At 36.3% G+C, this 15,205-nt stretch overlaps 1 protein-coding gene across 2 annotated transcripts in view; it reads left to right on the forward strand.

Moving 5' to 3' along the window:
- SACS (sacsin molecular chaperone) overlaps positions 1–14,394 on the forward strand; it is a 45,082-nt gene extending 30,688 nt beyond the window's left edge. For both annotated transcript variants that reach the window (XM_068417842.1, XM_068417849.1), the window contains exon 9: positions 1,240–14,394. In XM_068417842.1, coding sequence (XP_068273943.1) covers positions 1,240–12,800 — 11,561 coding nt within the window. In that variant the 3' untranslated portion in view covers positions 12,801–14,394. The remainder of the gene's footprint in view (positions 1–1,239) is intronic.
- The last annotated feature ends 811 nt before the right edge of the window (positions 14,395–15,205 follow it).

Genomic DNA, 15,205 nt, shown 5'->3' on the forward strand with positions numbered 1-15,205 from the left:
CTTTCTTGTAAACAAAACTTGCCTAATAGAGCTGCCAAAAGATAACTACCAAAGACAATTATGAAGCGTTCTAAATTTTTTTTAATAAATTCCCATGATGTAGAAAGATTTCCAGTATTTTAAGATCACATGTATAGATTTTAAAACAGTATTTCTAGAGTTCTGTGCACAAGTAATGGGATTTAAGCTTAGCTTTTAAGTAGATTCTCATCTTGCTGTCCCACTGCTGCAAGTATTTCTCACTTTCACAAGGCTGCTGTATTTACTTATGTTTTCTGTTCAACAGAACTAACAGAATGCATAGTTCTATAGTCATGAAGTGAAAGGAAAAAATTTTTTTTCTGAAGGATGTCATACTACTGGTTTCCAGCAGAGCAGGGACAGTAGATAATATCTTTAATTGCACTGTTGCTTTTAAGGAAATAGCACTGCTGTTTAGATGGAAGAAATATTTGAAATTCAAATAATTGTCTTGCTTCCATTTCTGTCATGTTTTTGATGTTGGAAGGTAGTGGTATTTTTATATTCTGTACTATCTTCTTACGCCCATATATTCTGGAGTTTTTAAGTATAAGCTGTCTTAATTATGATTAAGACATGAGTGTTAAAATATATTTCTTTCAGTGAGGGCTTTGATAATAAGAATAAAAGCATACGCATCTAAACTTAGTTTCAGCGCTCCTTGCACAACTTAAGTTTTGTTGCTTGTCAGTTTTAGTGTAACGTCATCTGCATTTGAGCTACTCTTTGCTATATCTAATAAATAATCTTTCAAATCTATTTGAATCTTAGCAATTATAGACAAACAAATAATGGATTAGATTCTTATTTAACACTAGGCAAATAAGTAGTGTAAAGAATCAACCAAACAAAAAAATACATTTGAAGCTTCTACTTTGTAAATCCGTAGTTGCTATGTATGCCTGAGAACTCTTGTGTCGAACTAACAAATGTGATAACGTATTGATAATTTTAAATTTGTTTTTATTTTTATACTAATATGGAATGTATTCACTTTTAATTAACTCCTAAAAGCAAGGGGAGCTGGTATCTGCAGTTCTATTTAACAAACAGTTTTTTCCACAAAAAGAAAAGGCAGGGCACAAGTTAGAGTTTTAAATTTTTTTTTCTTTTTCTCCCTGCTCCCCTTGCCCCCAACAACCCAAAAGCACTTTGTTAAGTGCTTTTGTAACTCTGCTATATGATTTTCATGGCTTTGCCCTTTTGCTATAATTTCAGGAAGGCCATGCACTCAGCTGCAGCTTCTGAACCCAGAAAGATTTGCCCGGCTCATTAAAGAAGTTATGAATAGCGTGTGGCCTGGTAGAGACATGGTGGTACAGTGGTATCCAGGTTTGGAAGACAAAAATCACCCATCAGTTTCCTGGTTTAAGATGATCTGGAAGAACCTATATATACATTTTTCTGATGACTTGAGTGTGTTTGATGACATGCCGCTTATCCCCAAGACACTGCTGGAGGAAAACCAAACATCAGTGGAACTCGTTAGATTTAGGAATCCGTCACCTATCATTCTGGAAGATGAACCTGAGACTCAGCTCCCGGAATACTTAGCTGATATTATTCAGAAAGTTGGTGGAGTTGTACTTAAGAAGCTGGATACTTCTATCCAACATCCACTTATAAAAAAATACGTGCATCCACCATTGCCAAGTGCTGTTTTACAAATAATGGAAAAAATGTCCTTACAGAAACTCTGCAGTCAGGTTGCATCATTCCCATCAACACATAAAGATGCTCTTAGGGCATTCTTAGCTAGTTTAACTGATGTAAGTGAAAAAGAGAGAAGAATTATTCAGGAATTGCTAATATTTAAAAAAATTGAAAAATCATCTGATGAAAGTGTCCCTGTTTTTACTGCGCTAAAAGGTAGTAAGGTATTACACCACACTGCCAAAATTCCTCCTGGTCTAAGATTTTTTACTCCAATAATTGACAGCAATGATGAAGCTACTATTCGTTTAGCTAACCTGCTGAAAATAGAACAGCTAAAGAGCACAGATTGCTTGAAGTTTGTTATACAAGACATAAGAAGTGATTTTTATTCATACGATGAAACAACACAGATAATGCAATGGGTTCTTGAAAATCTGACTTTTCTGAAAAACGAGAATACCGATGTGATAGATTGGCTGACATCACTAAAGTTTATTAAGATTTCACAGGAAAAGATAATGTCAGCAAACGAACTCTTTGATCCCGAGGTAGAACTTCTGCAAAATTTGTTTTATGCTGAGGAGGAAATTTGCTTCCCCCCTGTTATTTTTACATCTTCAGATATTCTTCATTCTCTGAGACAAATAGGCTTAAAAAATGAGGCCAATCTTGAGGAAAGTGACATTATGAGAGTGGCAAATAAGATTGAAAGTTTGCGTGCTAACACTAACACTAGTCATGATTTACTGTTAAGAAAAGCTAGAACTCTCTTGATGATTTTGAACAAAAACCATACACTGCTTCACTCGTCTGAAACAAAAGCTGCGCTGAAAAAAATAAAGTGGATTCCTACATGTAAGGAAAGACCTCCAAATTATCCAGGATCCTTAGTTTGGAAAGGAGATCACTGTAACCTCTGTTCGCCACCAGAAATGTGTGATATATCTCATGCAATTTTAGTTGGTTCCTCTGTTCCTCTTGTGGAAAATGTGCTGTTGGATATAGAAAAAGCACTTGGCATCCCCACCAAGCCCAGCATAAAAGCAGTCTTAAAACATTTCAAAGTGGTGGTGGATTGGCACAGTTCTAAAACCTTCAGCGATGAGGACTATTATCAATTTCAGCATATCTTGCTTGAGATTTATGGATTTATGCATGATCATCTAGAAGAAGGCAAAGAAGCTTTTAAAGCCCTGAAATTTCCCTGGGTTTGGACAGGTAAAACATTTTGTTCCCTCACACAAGCAGTAATAAAGTCAGTACCTGATCTTGATCTACAACCTTATCTACATTATGTGCCAAAAACTATGGCGAAGTTTCACCAGTTGTTTAAATGTTGTGGTTCAATTGAGCAGTTAACACCAGACCATGTTTCTATGGTCATTCAGAAAATATATCTAAAAAGTGAGCAGTCTCTCTCGGAACAAGAGAGTAAACAGAATCTTCACATTATGTTGAGCATCGTAAGATGGCTGTACAGCAATCAGATTCCTGCAAGTCTGCATACACCCATGCCATTATACAGTGGCAAACTTCCATATAAACTTGCAATGAGGCCAATTCATGAGTGCTGTTATTGTGATATCAAAGTTGATGACTTAAATGATTTGCTTGAAGATTCTGTTGAACCGATAATTTTGGTGCATGAAGACATACCAATGAAAACCGCGGAGTGGTTAAACGTCCCATGCCTTAGCACAAGATTGATTAATCCAGAAAATATGGGATTTGAGCAATCTGGGCAAAGAGAACCTCTGACTGTAAGAATTAAAAACATTTTGGAAGAATACCCTTCCATTTCAGATATCTTTAAAGAGCTTCTTCAAAATGCTGATGATGCTAATGCAACGGAATGTAATTTCCTGATTGACATGAGAAGAAATATGGATATAAGAGAGAATCTTCTGGATCCAGGAATGGCAGCATGTCATGGTCCAGCTTTGTGGTCATTCAATAATTCTGAATTTTCCGACTCTGATTTCCTAAATATAACTCGATTAGGAGAGTCTTTAAAAAGGAGTGAGGTTGACAAAGTAGGAAAATTTGGACTGGGATTCAATTCTGTTTATCATATCACTGATGTTCCTATTATTTTGAGCCGGGAGTTTATGATTATGTTTGATCCAAATGTTAACCATATCAGTAAGCATATTAGAGATAAATCTAACCCAGGGATCAAAATCAACTGGAGTAAACAACAGAAGAGGCTGCGAAAATTTCCCAATCAGTTTAAGCCGTTTATAGGAGTTTTTGGTTGCCAACTACCACTGACTGTGGAATCTCCTTACAGCTACAAAGGAACGCTTTTCAGGCTGTCCTTTAGAACTCAGCAGGAAGCTAAAGTGAGTGAAGTCAGCAGTGCATGTTACAATACAGCAGACATTTACTCTCTTGTGGATGAATTTAGCCTTTGTGGTTATAGACTGATAATATTTGCTCAGAGTGTAAATTCAATGGTTTTGAAATACTTGAAGATTGAGGCAGATGATCCCGGGGTGGCACAAGATGTTGTCACTATCAAAAAAAATCTGTGTTCTTCCAAAGCCTTGACTGCACCAAATGTAAGTGTTTTAAAGGAAGCAGCTAAACTCATGAAGGTCTGCAGCAGCAGTAATAAAAAGCTTCCCACTGAAACACCAAAGTCCTCGTGTATCTTACAGATAGTAGTAGAAGAATTTCACCATGTATTTAGGCGGATCGCTGATTTACAGTCTCCACTTTTCAGAGGTACAGAAGATGATCCAGCTTCTTTCTTTGAAATGGCTAAATCAGGACAGATGAAAAGATCAGCTGATGAATTGCCACAGAAAACAGTAGATTCGACAACGTGGCTTATATGTTCTTGCATGGACACTGGAGATGCTTTAAAATTTTCATTACATGAAAGTGGACGAAGACTAGGTCTTGTTCCCTGTGGTGGGGTAGGAGTGTTGCTATCTGAAACTCAGGATCAAAAGTGGATTGTGAAACCTAATTGCAACAACATAGGTGAAGTATTCTGCTATTTACCTCTACGAATAAAAACAGGCTTACCTCTTCATATAAATGGCTGCTTTGCAGTTACTTCAAATCGGAAAGAAATCTGGAAAACAGACACGAAAGGAAGATGGAATACAGTATTCATGAGGCATGTTATTGTAAAAGCCTACATAGAAGCACTTTGTGTTCTACGTGACATGGCAATCAATGGCGAGCTAGTTGACTACAGTTACTGTGCAGTGTGGCCAGATCCTGATTCAGTTCACGATGATTTTTCTGTTATTTGTCAAGGGTTTTATGAAGACATAGCTCATATGAAAAGCAAAGAAGGGATCAAAGTGTTTTCTGATGGTTTCTCTTGGGTTTCCATGAAGAATGTAAGGTTTTTAGATGACTCTATACTGAAACGACCAGATGTTGGGCCATCAGCCTTTAAGATCTTTCTGAAGTATCTTAAGAAAACAGGTTCAAAAAATCTGTGTGCTGTAGATCTTCCATCCTGGGTAAAGACAGGATTTGAAGAGGCAGGATGCAAACACATATTATTAGAGAACACTTTCTCTGAGAAACAGTTCTTTTCTGAGGTATTTTTTCCTAATGTTCAGGAGATTGATGCAGAGCTGCGTGATCCTTTGATGCGTTACGTTCTCAGTGAAAAAGTTGAGGAGTTCTCAGGAATTCTTCGTGTTACTCCATGTATTCCCTGTTCGTTGGATGCACATCCATTAGTTACACCATCAAGACTGATCCATCCTGAAGGAAGAGTTGCAAAGTTATACGATGCTGAAGATGGAAGATTTCCTTATGGCACCGCTCAGGATTATCTTAACCCAGTTACTTTGGTTAAACTTGTTCAGTTGGGAATGGCTAAAGATGATATTTTATGGGAAGATCTTATAGAACGTGCAGAGTCAGTAGCTGAAATTAACCAGATTGATCATGCTGCAGCTTGTCTCAGAAGCAGTGTTATATTGAGTCTTATTGATGAAAAACTAAAATCTAGGGACCCTAGAGCTAAAGAATTTGCTGCAAAATGTCAAACCATCCCTTTCCTTCCTTTCCTTAGCAAGCCAGCAGGCTTCTCACTGCACTGGAAAGGCAGTGATTTTCAGCCTGAAGCAATGTTTTCAGCAACTGATCTTTTCACCGCTGATCATCAAGATATAGTTTGCCTAATACAACCAATTCTTAATGAAAATTCCCACTCCTTTAAAGGTTGTGGTGCTTTGTCATTAGCTGTCAAAGAATTTTTGGGTTTACTGAAGAAACCAGCTGTTGATTTGGTCATAAATCAGTTAGAAGAAGTTGCAAAGTCATTTGATGGAATCACGTTATATCAAGAAAATATCACTAATGCTTGTTACAAATACCTACATGAAGCAATGTTACAGAATGAATCAACAAAAGCTTTGATAATTGAACAACTGACAAACTATAGTTTTATTCTGGTTGAGAATGTGTATGTTGATCCAACAAAAGTGTCTTTTCATTTGAATTTTGAAGCAGCACCCTATCTCTATCAGTTGCCTAACAAATATAAAAATAGTTTCCGTGAGCTATTTGAAAGTCTAGGTGTAAGACAGGCTTTTACAGTTGAAGATTTTGCTGTAGTTCTGGAATTAATAAATCAGGAAAGAGGGACCAAAGAACTGACAGAAGACAACTTCCAGCTTTGCAGGAGAATAATTAGTGAAGGAATATGGGGCCTCATTAGAGAGAAGAAGCAGGAATTTTGTGAGAAAAAGTATGGTGATATTTTGTTACCTGATACTCGTCTTGCACTTCTGCCTGCAAAATCTTTGTGTTACAATGACTGTCCATGGATTAAAGTTAAAGACACAACTGTTAAATATTGTCATGGTGATATTCCAAGAGAAGTTGCAGTAAAGCTTGGAGCAATACCAAAACGCCATAAAGCTTTAGAAAGATATGCATCCAATATCTGTTTTACTACCCTTGGAACAGAATTTGGCCAGAAAGAAAAACTGACAAGTAGAATTAAAAGCATTCTTAATGCCTACCCTTCAGAAAAAGAAATGCTGAAAGAGCTCCTTCAGAATGCAGATGATGCGAAAGCTACAGAGATCTGTTTTGTGTTTGATCCTAGACAGCATCCAGCCGATAGAATATTTGATGAGAAATGGGCACCACTTCAAGGACCAGCACTGTGTGTTTACAACAATCAGCCTTTTACAGAAGATGATATTCGAGGAATTCAGAACCTTGGAAAAGGTACAAAAGTAGGAAATCCCTGTAAAACTGGACAATATGGTATAGGTTTCAATTCTGTTTATCACATTACTGATTGCCCTTCTTTCATATCTGGCAATGATATACTTTGTATTTTTGATCCTCATGCTAGATATGCACCAGGTTCAACATCAACAAGTCCTGGCCGCATGTTTAGGGATTTAGATGCAGATTTCAGAACACAGTTCTCAGATGTACTGGACCTCTACTTAGGAAATCACTTTAAACTGGATAATTGCACAATGTTTAGGTTTCCTCTTCGAAATGGAGAAATGGCGAAAGTATCAGAAATTTCCTCAGTTCCGTGCTCAGATAGAATGGTCCAAAATCTTTTAGATAAGCTGCGTACAGATGGAGCAGAACTCTTAATGTTTTTGAACCATATGGAAAAAATTTCTATTTGTGAGATAGAAAAAGTAACAGGAGCACTGAATGTGTTGTATTCTGTACAAGGCAAAATCACTGATGGAGACAGACTGAAACGAAAGCAATTCCATGCATCTGTAATTGACAGTGTAACTAAAAAAAAGCAGCTAAGTGAAATACCTGTGCAACAGATTACTTACACAATGGATACTGAAGACTCTGAAGGAAATCTTACAACTTGGTTAATTTGTAACAGGTCAGGCTTTTCTGCCATGGAAAAGGTATCCAAAAGTGTGGTTTCAGCCCACAAGAATGAGGACATTACTCTTTTTCCACGTGGCGGGGTAGCAGCTTGCATTACTCATAATTACAAAAAACCACACAGAGCATTCTGTTTCTTACCATTGTCTTTAGAAACTGGGTTACCTTTTCATGTGAATGGGCACTTTGCTCTGGATTCTGCAAGAAGAAATCTATGGCGTGATGATAATGGTGTTGGAGTAAGAAGTGACTGGAATAGTAGCCTAATGACAGCTCTGATAGCACCAGCCTATGTTGAACTGCTGATTCAGCTGAAGAAACGGTATTTTCCAGGCACTGATCCTACAGTATCAGTGCTGCAAAACACACCTATTCATGCTGTGAAAGACACTTTAAAAAAATTTTTATCTTTTTTCCCAGTTAATAGACTTGATATTCAGCCAGATTGGTATTGTTTAGTGAAAGCAGTTTACGGTTGCATTTATGAAGATTTGAAGCGTCTTTTACCTGTTATGCGAGCTCCAAATATTGATGGTTCTGATTTGCATTCTGCCGTTATCATCACATGGGTTAACATGTCTACTGTGAACAAAGGTAGGCCATTCTTTGACAATTTACTACAAGATGAATTGCAGCATCTCAAAAATACAGAATACAACATCACAACGCGTAAGACGGTGGCTGAAAATGTTTACAGACTCAAGCATTTACTCTTAGAAATTGGTTTTAATTTGGTATATAACTGTGATGAAACTGCAAATCTTTACCACTGTTTGGTAGATGCAGACATTCCTGTCACCTATGTGACACCTGCTGATGTCCGGTCATTTTTGATGACATTTTCTTTTCCAGACTCTAATTGCCACATTGGAAAGTTACCCTGTCGTCTTCAGCAGACAAATTTGAAACTCTTCCATAGTCTCAAACTTCTGGTTGACTACTGTTTTAAAGATGCAGAAGAAAATGAAATCCAGATTGAGGGCTTGCCACTCCTTATTACTCTTGACAATGTTTTGCAAATTTTTGATTCAAAGCGACCGAAGTTCTTAACAACATACCATGAACTGATTCCATCTCGCAAGGATCTCTTTATGAACACATTGTATTTGAGATACAACAGTATTTTACTTAACAGTGAAGTAGCAAAAGTCTTTGATATCACAAGTTTTGCTGAATTGTTATCATCTGTGTTGCCTAGAGAATATAGAACTAGAAATTGTATGAAATGGAAGGAAAACTTTGCAAGTGAATCTTGGCTTAAAAATGCCTGGCATTTTATTAGTGAGTCTATAAATATAAAGGAAGAGCAAGAAGATATGCAAGCAAAATTCGATGAAGTTGTTGAAACTTTGAAGGACTGGACTTTGCTCCCAGGTGTAAAGTTTACTGTCTCAGCTAATCATCTTGTTGTGCCAGAGTGTGATGTTTTGCTGCCCCTCAGCATTATGCATATAGCTGTTTTTCCAAATGCGCAGAGTGATAAAGTCTTTCATGCTTTAATGAAAACAGGCTGTATTCAGCTGGCATTGAACAAAATTTGCTCCAAAGACAGTGCTTTAGTGCCTTTGTTGTCAGGACGTACAGCAAATATAGATAATCCTTCAAGCATTCTGAAAGCCATACAATATATGGTACAGACATCAACTTTTAGGACTGAAAAGTTAGCAGAAAGTGACTTTGAGGCTCTCTTAATGTACTTCAGTTGCAATCTATGTCATCTGACATCTCAGGATGACATTAAAATTTTAAAGTCTCTTCCATGTTATAAATCAATTAGTGGCAGATACATAAGTATTTCAAAATATGGGATGTGTTACGTCCTCACGAAAAGCATCCCATCAGTAGAAGTAGACAGATGGACACAGTCAACTTCATCAGCTTTTCTTGAAGAGAAGGTTCATCTGAAAGATTTGTATACTGTGCTTGGCTGTGTCTCTGTGGATGATCTTGAAGTGTACTTGAAACATCTTTTGCCAAAAATTGAAAGTCTGTCTTATGATGCAAAATTAGAACACTTGACCTACTTAAAGAATAGACTAACTAGCATTGAAGAAACTTCAGAAATGAAAGAACAGCTGTTTGAAAAGCTTGAAAGCATTTTGATCATTCATGATGCAAGCAATAGACTAAAACCTGCAAAATACTTTTATGACAAGACTGTAAAAGTCTTTGAAGTTATGCTTCCTGAAAAATTCTTTATACCTCAAGATTTTTTTAAGAAACTAGAGCAACTTACAAAATCGAAAAATCAAGCTGCATTCCTTCCATCATGGGTAACTTTTCTACGACATATTGGATTGAAATTCATCATTTCACAGCAACAGTTATTACAGTTCGCTAAGGAGATCAGCATGCGAGCAAATACAGAAAACTGGTCTAAAGAAACACTACAGAATACTGTCGATGTCCTCCTTCATCACATATTTCAAGAAAGAACTGACCTTTTGTCAGGAAATTTTCTGAAAGAGTTGTCATTAATTCCTTTTCTGTGCCCTGAACGAGCTCCAGCAGAATTTGTTAGATTTCATCCTCAGTATCAAGAAGTTAATGGGACACTTCCTCTTATACGATTCAATGGGGCACAGGTGAATCCTAAATTCAAACAGACTGATGTGTTGCAGTTGCTGTGGACTTCATGTCCCATTCTTCCTGAGAAAGCAACACCTTTAAGCATCAAAGAGCAAGAGGGAAGTAGTCTTGGTGCACAAGAACAACTTGAACAAGTTTTAACTATGCTGAATGTTAACTTGGACCCTCCCCTGGACAAAGTTATCAATAACTGCAGGAACATATGCAATATAACAACTTTGGATGAGGACATGGTGAAAACTAGGGCCAAGGTCCTAAGAAGCATTTATGAATTTCTTAGTACAGAGAAAAGGGAATTCCGCTTTCAGCTTCGAGGAGTTTCTTTTGTAATGGTGGAAGAAGGTTGGAAGCTCCTTAAGCCTGAAGAGGTGGTAATAAACCTTGAGTATGAATCTGATTTTAAACCTTATCTTTACAAACTTCCTTTAGAACTTGGTACTTTCCATCAGTTATTTAAACATTTGGGTACTGAAGATATTATTTCAACAAAGCAGTACGTTGAAGTTCTAGGTCGCATATTCAAGAACTCGGAAGGAAAGCAATTGGATCCTAATGAAATGCGTACAGTTAAAAGAGTAGTTTCTGGTCTGTTCAAAAGTCTTCAGAATGATTCTGTCAAGGTTAGGAATGACCTTGAGAGTATGAGGGATTTTGCCCTTTACCTTCCCAGTCAAGATGGTAGGTTGGTAAAGTCTAGTATCTTAGTTTTCGATGATGCACCCCACTACAAAAGCAGAATCCAAGGTAACATTGGTGTGCAAATGCTTGTTGATCTTAGCCAGTGTTACTTAGGCAAAGACCATGGTTTTCATACTAAATTGATAATGTTATTCCCTCAGAAACTGAGGCCTCGCTTACTTAGTAGTATTCTTGAAGAACAGTTGGATGAAGAGTCTCCCAAAATTTGTCAGTTTGGAGCATTATGTTCTTTGCAAGGAAGATTACAGTTACTGTTGTCTTCAGAACAATTCATCACAGGACTCGTTAGGATTATGAAGCATGAAAATGACAATGCTTTTTTAGCTAATGAAGAAAAAGCCATAAGACTTTGCAAAGCTTTGCGAGAAGGTTTGAAAGTTTCCTGTTTTGAGAAGTTGCAAACAACTTTAAGAGTTAAAGGCTTTTCTCCTATTCCCCACAGCAAAAGTGAAACATTTGCTTTCCTGAAGAGATATGGAAATGCAGTAATATTGCTTTATATACAGCATTCTGACAGCAAAGACATAAATTTCCTGTTAGCATTAGCAATGTCCTTAAAATCTGCAACTGACAACCTGATTTCTGATACCTCGTATTTAATTGCCATGCTGGGTTGTAATGATATTTACCGGATCAGTGAGAAGCTTGACAGTTTAGGAGTGAAGTATGACTCTTCTGAGCCTTCAAAACTTGAACTACCAACACCTGGCACTCCTATACCAGCTGAAATTCACTATACACTTCTTATGGATCCAATGAATGTATTTTATCCTGGTGAATACGTTGGTTACCTTGTTGATGCAGAAGGTGGTGATATATACGGATCATATCAACCAACTTACACCTATGCAATCATTGTACAAGAAGTAGAAAGAGAAGATGATGAAAGTCCCAGTTTTCTAGGGAAGATTTACCAGATTGATATTGGATATAGTGAATATAAAATAGTGAGCTCTCTTGACTTGTACAAATTTTCAAGACCAGAGGAAAGTTCTCAAAGCAGGGATAGCGCACCTTCTACCCCAACGAGTCCTACAGAATTTCCAGCACACGGACCGAGGACAATTCCACCTCTCTTCACTGGTAGAGAGAGCCACAAAACAATGTCCTCAAAACATCACTCTCCAAAAAAGATAAAGTCAAACTTATTGCCAGAAATACTAAGAGAAGTGACATCTGTGATTGAACAGGCTTGGAAGCTTCCAGAATCTGAAAGAAAAAAGATTATTAGGAGGCTGTATCTTAAATGGCACCCAGATAAAAATGCAGAGAATCTTGACATAGCTAATGAAGTTTTCAAACATTTACAGAATGAGATTAACAGGCTAGAAAAACAGGCCTTTATGGATCAAAATATGGACAGAGCCTCAAGAAGACCATTTTCATCCTCTGCTTCTCGATTTCAATCAGATAAATTTTCATTTCAGAGATTTTATACTTCATGGAATCAAGAAGCAACAAGCCACAAATCTGAAAGGCAACAGTATAAAGAAAAGTGTCCATCTTCCACGGGGCCATCTTACTCGCAACGCTTTTTTGTCCCACCTACATTCCGGTCTGTTGGCAATCCTGTAGAAGCACGTCGATGGCTTAGGCAAGCCCGAGCTAACTTTTCAGCTGCAAGAAATGACCTTCATAAAAATGCCAATGAATGGGTATGCTTTAAATGCTACCTTTCTACTAAACTAGCCTTGATTGCAGCTGACTACGCTGTGAAGGGCAAATCGGACAAAGACGTAAAACCAGCAGCCCTTGCACAGAAAATAGAGGAATATAGTCAGCAACTTGAAGGGCTTGCAAACGATGTTCAGACATTGGAAGCTTATGGAGTAGATAGCTTAAAAACTAGGTATCCTGACTTACTTCCTTTTCCACAGATTCCCAATGATAGGTTTACTTCAGAAGTTGCTATGAGAGTGATGGAATGTACTGCTTGTATCATAATAAAACTTGAAAACTTTATACAACAAAAAGTATAAGAGAGTTGAAGAGGTTAGGGAAATGTGTTGTCAAGAGCTTAGGTATTTCATGTGACAGGATACAAATGTGATTGTGCAGATTACTGAACATCCAAGAGGTTACACATTGCCAAGCAGTTCAGAAGCATAGTGCACAAAGGCGGATGGCACTGAAGTACTTAAGAGTTGAAATTTATTTAAACGGGATTTTTTTAAACTGAGCCTGCTGTATAAGCAAACTGTAAAACATGAATATTTTTTAAAATTTGCAGGGAAACTGAGCTGCAAAAATTAGCTGTATGTACAAGATTGTGATTAATTGGCATATTATTAAACTGCACTTTATATAACCAAAGCTTAGCTTTCTGTTAGATGAAGCCTGTAATTATAACTCCTTATTAGATTTTATTTCATTTAATATAATGTTTCCAAAATGGTAATGTCAGTTTTCAATGTACTAATCTTAAGACTGGACATACTACGAAATGAGAGGTGGGATGGAAATTAAAATAACTTTGGAGGTATCGCTCCAAAGCATTTCTGTATTCTTTTGTGTTCTGTGGACATTCATGTCACTTGTAGTAATATTCTTATCAGCTGGATCTGATTATAAATTTGATGCCACATCACATTGTGAACATTTAAAGGATAGTTTAGTACCTGTGAACTGGTACAGTTATTTTAATCCTGAATAATGATACTTGATTTAACATGCAACTTCATGTCATGCATTGATTGCATTTACTTTATTATAAAATAATTAAGTATTTAATGTACTTTTTTTCTAGAGCCTGTCAGCTTTTGTTTAATGAAAAATGCATGTGGATGATATAAAATTGGTGAACATTATTATATGGTGTTTTATGACTTTTTTTTTGAACACCAAAACTCAGTTTTCAGATGTCTAAATGCTTGAGTTTCTTTTTTTTTCCTGAGTGTGTGCCTTTGTGTGTGTACATATATATATATTTTTCCACAAACAAACATAGATAATAGTACAATTCAGTAACCCATTTTTGGTGTACACTGAGCACTGTTTTTTGTTACATGTTTAAAGGTGCTGCAATGTAACGCTCTTTTAATTTTGTTGTTCACTACAGCCCTAGAGAAGTCTCATTTTTAGTTCACACTCTTTCTTTTATAGTTTGTAATACTTTTGGTAATGTCATACAATATGTTCAATGTTAGCTATTTGTAAAAAAAATAAAAAAAAAAATAAAAAAATGGAAGGGTAATGCTAAATGGAAGGAGTTTTCTTTGCTGGATCAGCCACATTTCACATAAACATTTTCCAGTGACATGCTATTACAGTTGTTTACTTGACAGCACAGTGAAACTGTAATTTAACTTACAGAATACAATGGAAAATAAACAACAGTGAGCTTGCAGGGCTGATACAGCTGTGATAGTGTTGTAATCCAAGAAATAAAAAAATCATGACGAAGGGTTCTTCTGTTTTGTGAAAATTGTAAAGGGCTTGTTCTCTTCTGAAAAGTCTTACAAATTGTAGTGGGAAGAAATGTGATGGTTGGAAAACAATACTGCTTCTGATTGTGAAGCCCTATTATTATTTTTGCTGTTAAATATTAAGTGCCATAATTTTAATAAAGAAAATGCAAACATATATTGCAGTCTGATGCATTTTGGTTTTATAAAATAGACTAAATCTACCTATTATTTCAAGCTTTCTTTTATATAGGTAAATACACAATCTTTTTTCAATTCATTCTGAATAATTGTTCAAATATTAAAATATTATTAAAAAGGAAAAATGCTTTTTTTTGCAAATGTTTGCAGTTTTCTCAAATTATACATTTTGCTGATTTTTTGTGATAAATAGGATGTAAGCAAAACACAAATCCTGTTGTGCCATGAAATAAATCAGTTTAGTTAATTCTCTATGTTTTTTAAACATATTCTTTTGTGGCTCTTACATACTTTGTGCATTAAGTCAGATGAATAGTATTCAGGGTAAGCAAAATACTAAAAAGGAAACAGTTCTCATTGTGTTTTTCAGTTTAAATGGAGCTAAAACATAAGGTAGCACGGTAGCATGAACACTTTCCCATTTTTAGGTGAGATCTTGAGGAAGGAAATCTTTTAAGCGCATAACTTATGTTGCCTTCCCAATATTATTATGAACCATTAAAATGGCTGTGCAGAACTGCTAAACTATTTTGTTATATTTTATTTTGTGTATGTTGTTGAGTGCTGACACTGAGAAAGAAAATGGTCCCAGTTCTTAGAAAGCTAATAATCTGAAGTAATTTTAAATATTGAACCAAGGTGAGCAAGAAAACCTGAATGACATAGAAAAATTCATTTATTCTATTATTCCTAGGTTGATACTGTCAATCAGTGGCAATACAATTTACATACGGATGTAGAGAGACCGGCAATAGTGTGTCTCAGTTGGAAGTCTCTTA

The sequence above is a fragment of the Nyctibius grandis genome, chromosome 2, assembly GCF_013368605.1.
Source record: "Nyctibius grandis isolate bNycGra1 chromosome 2, bNycGra1.pri, whole genome shotgun sequence".
Classification (NCBI taxonomy): Eukaryota; Metazoa; Chordata; class Aves; order Nyctibiiformes; family Nyctibiidae; genus Nyctibius; species Nyctibius grandis.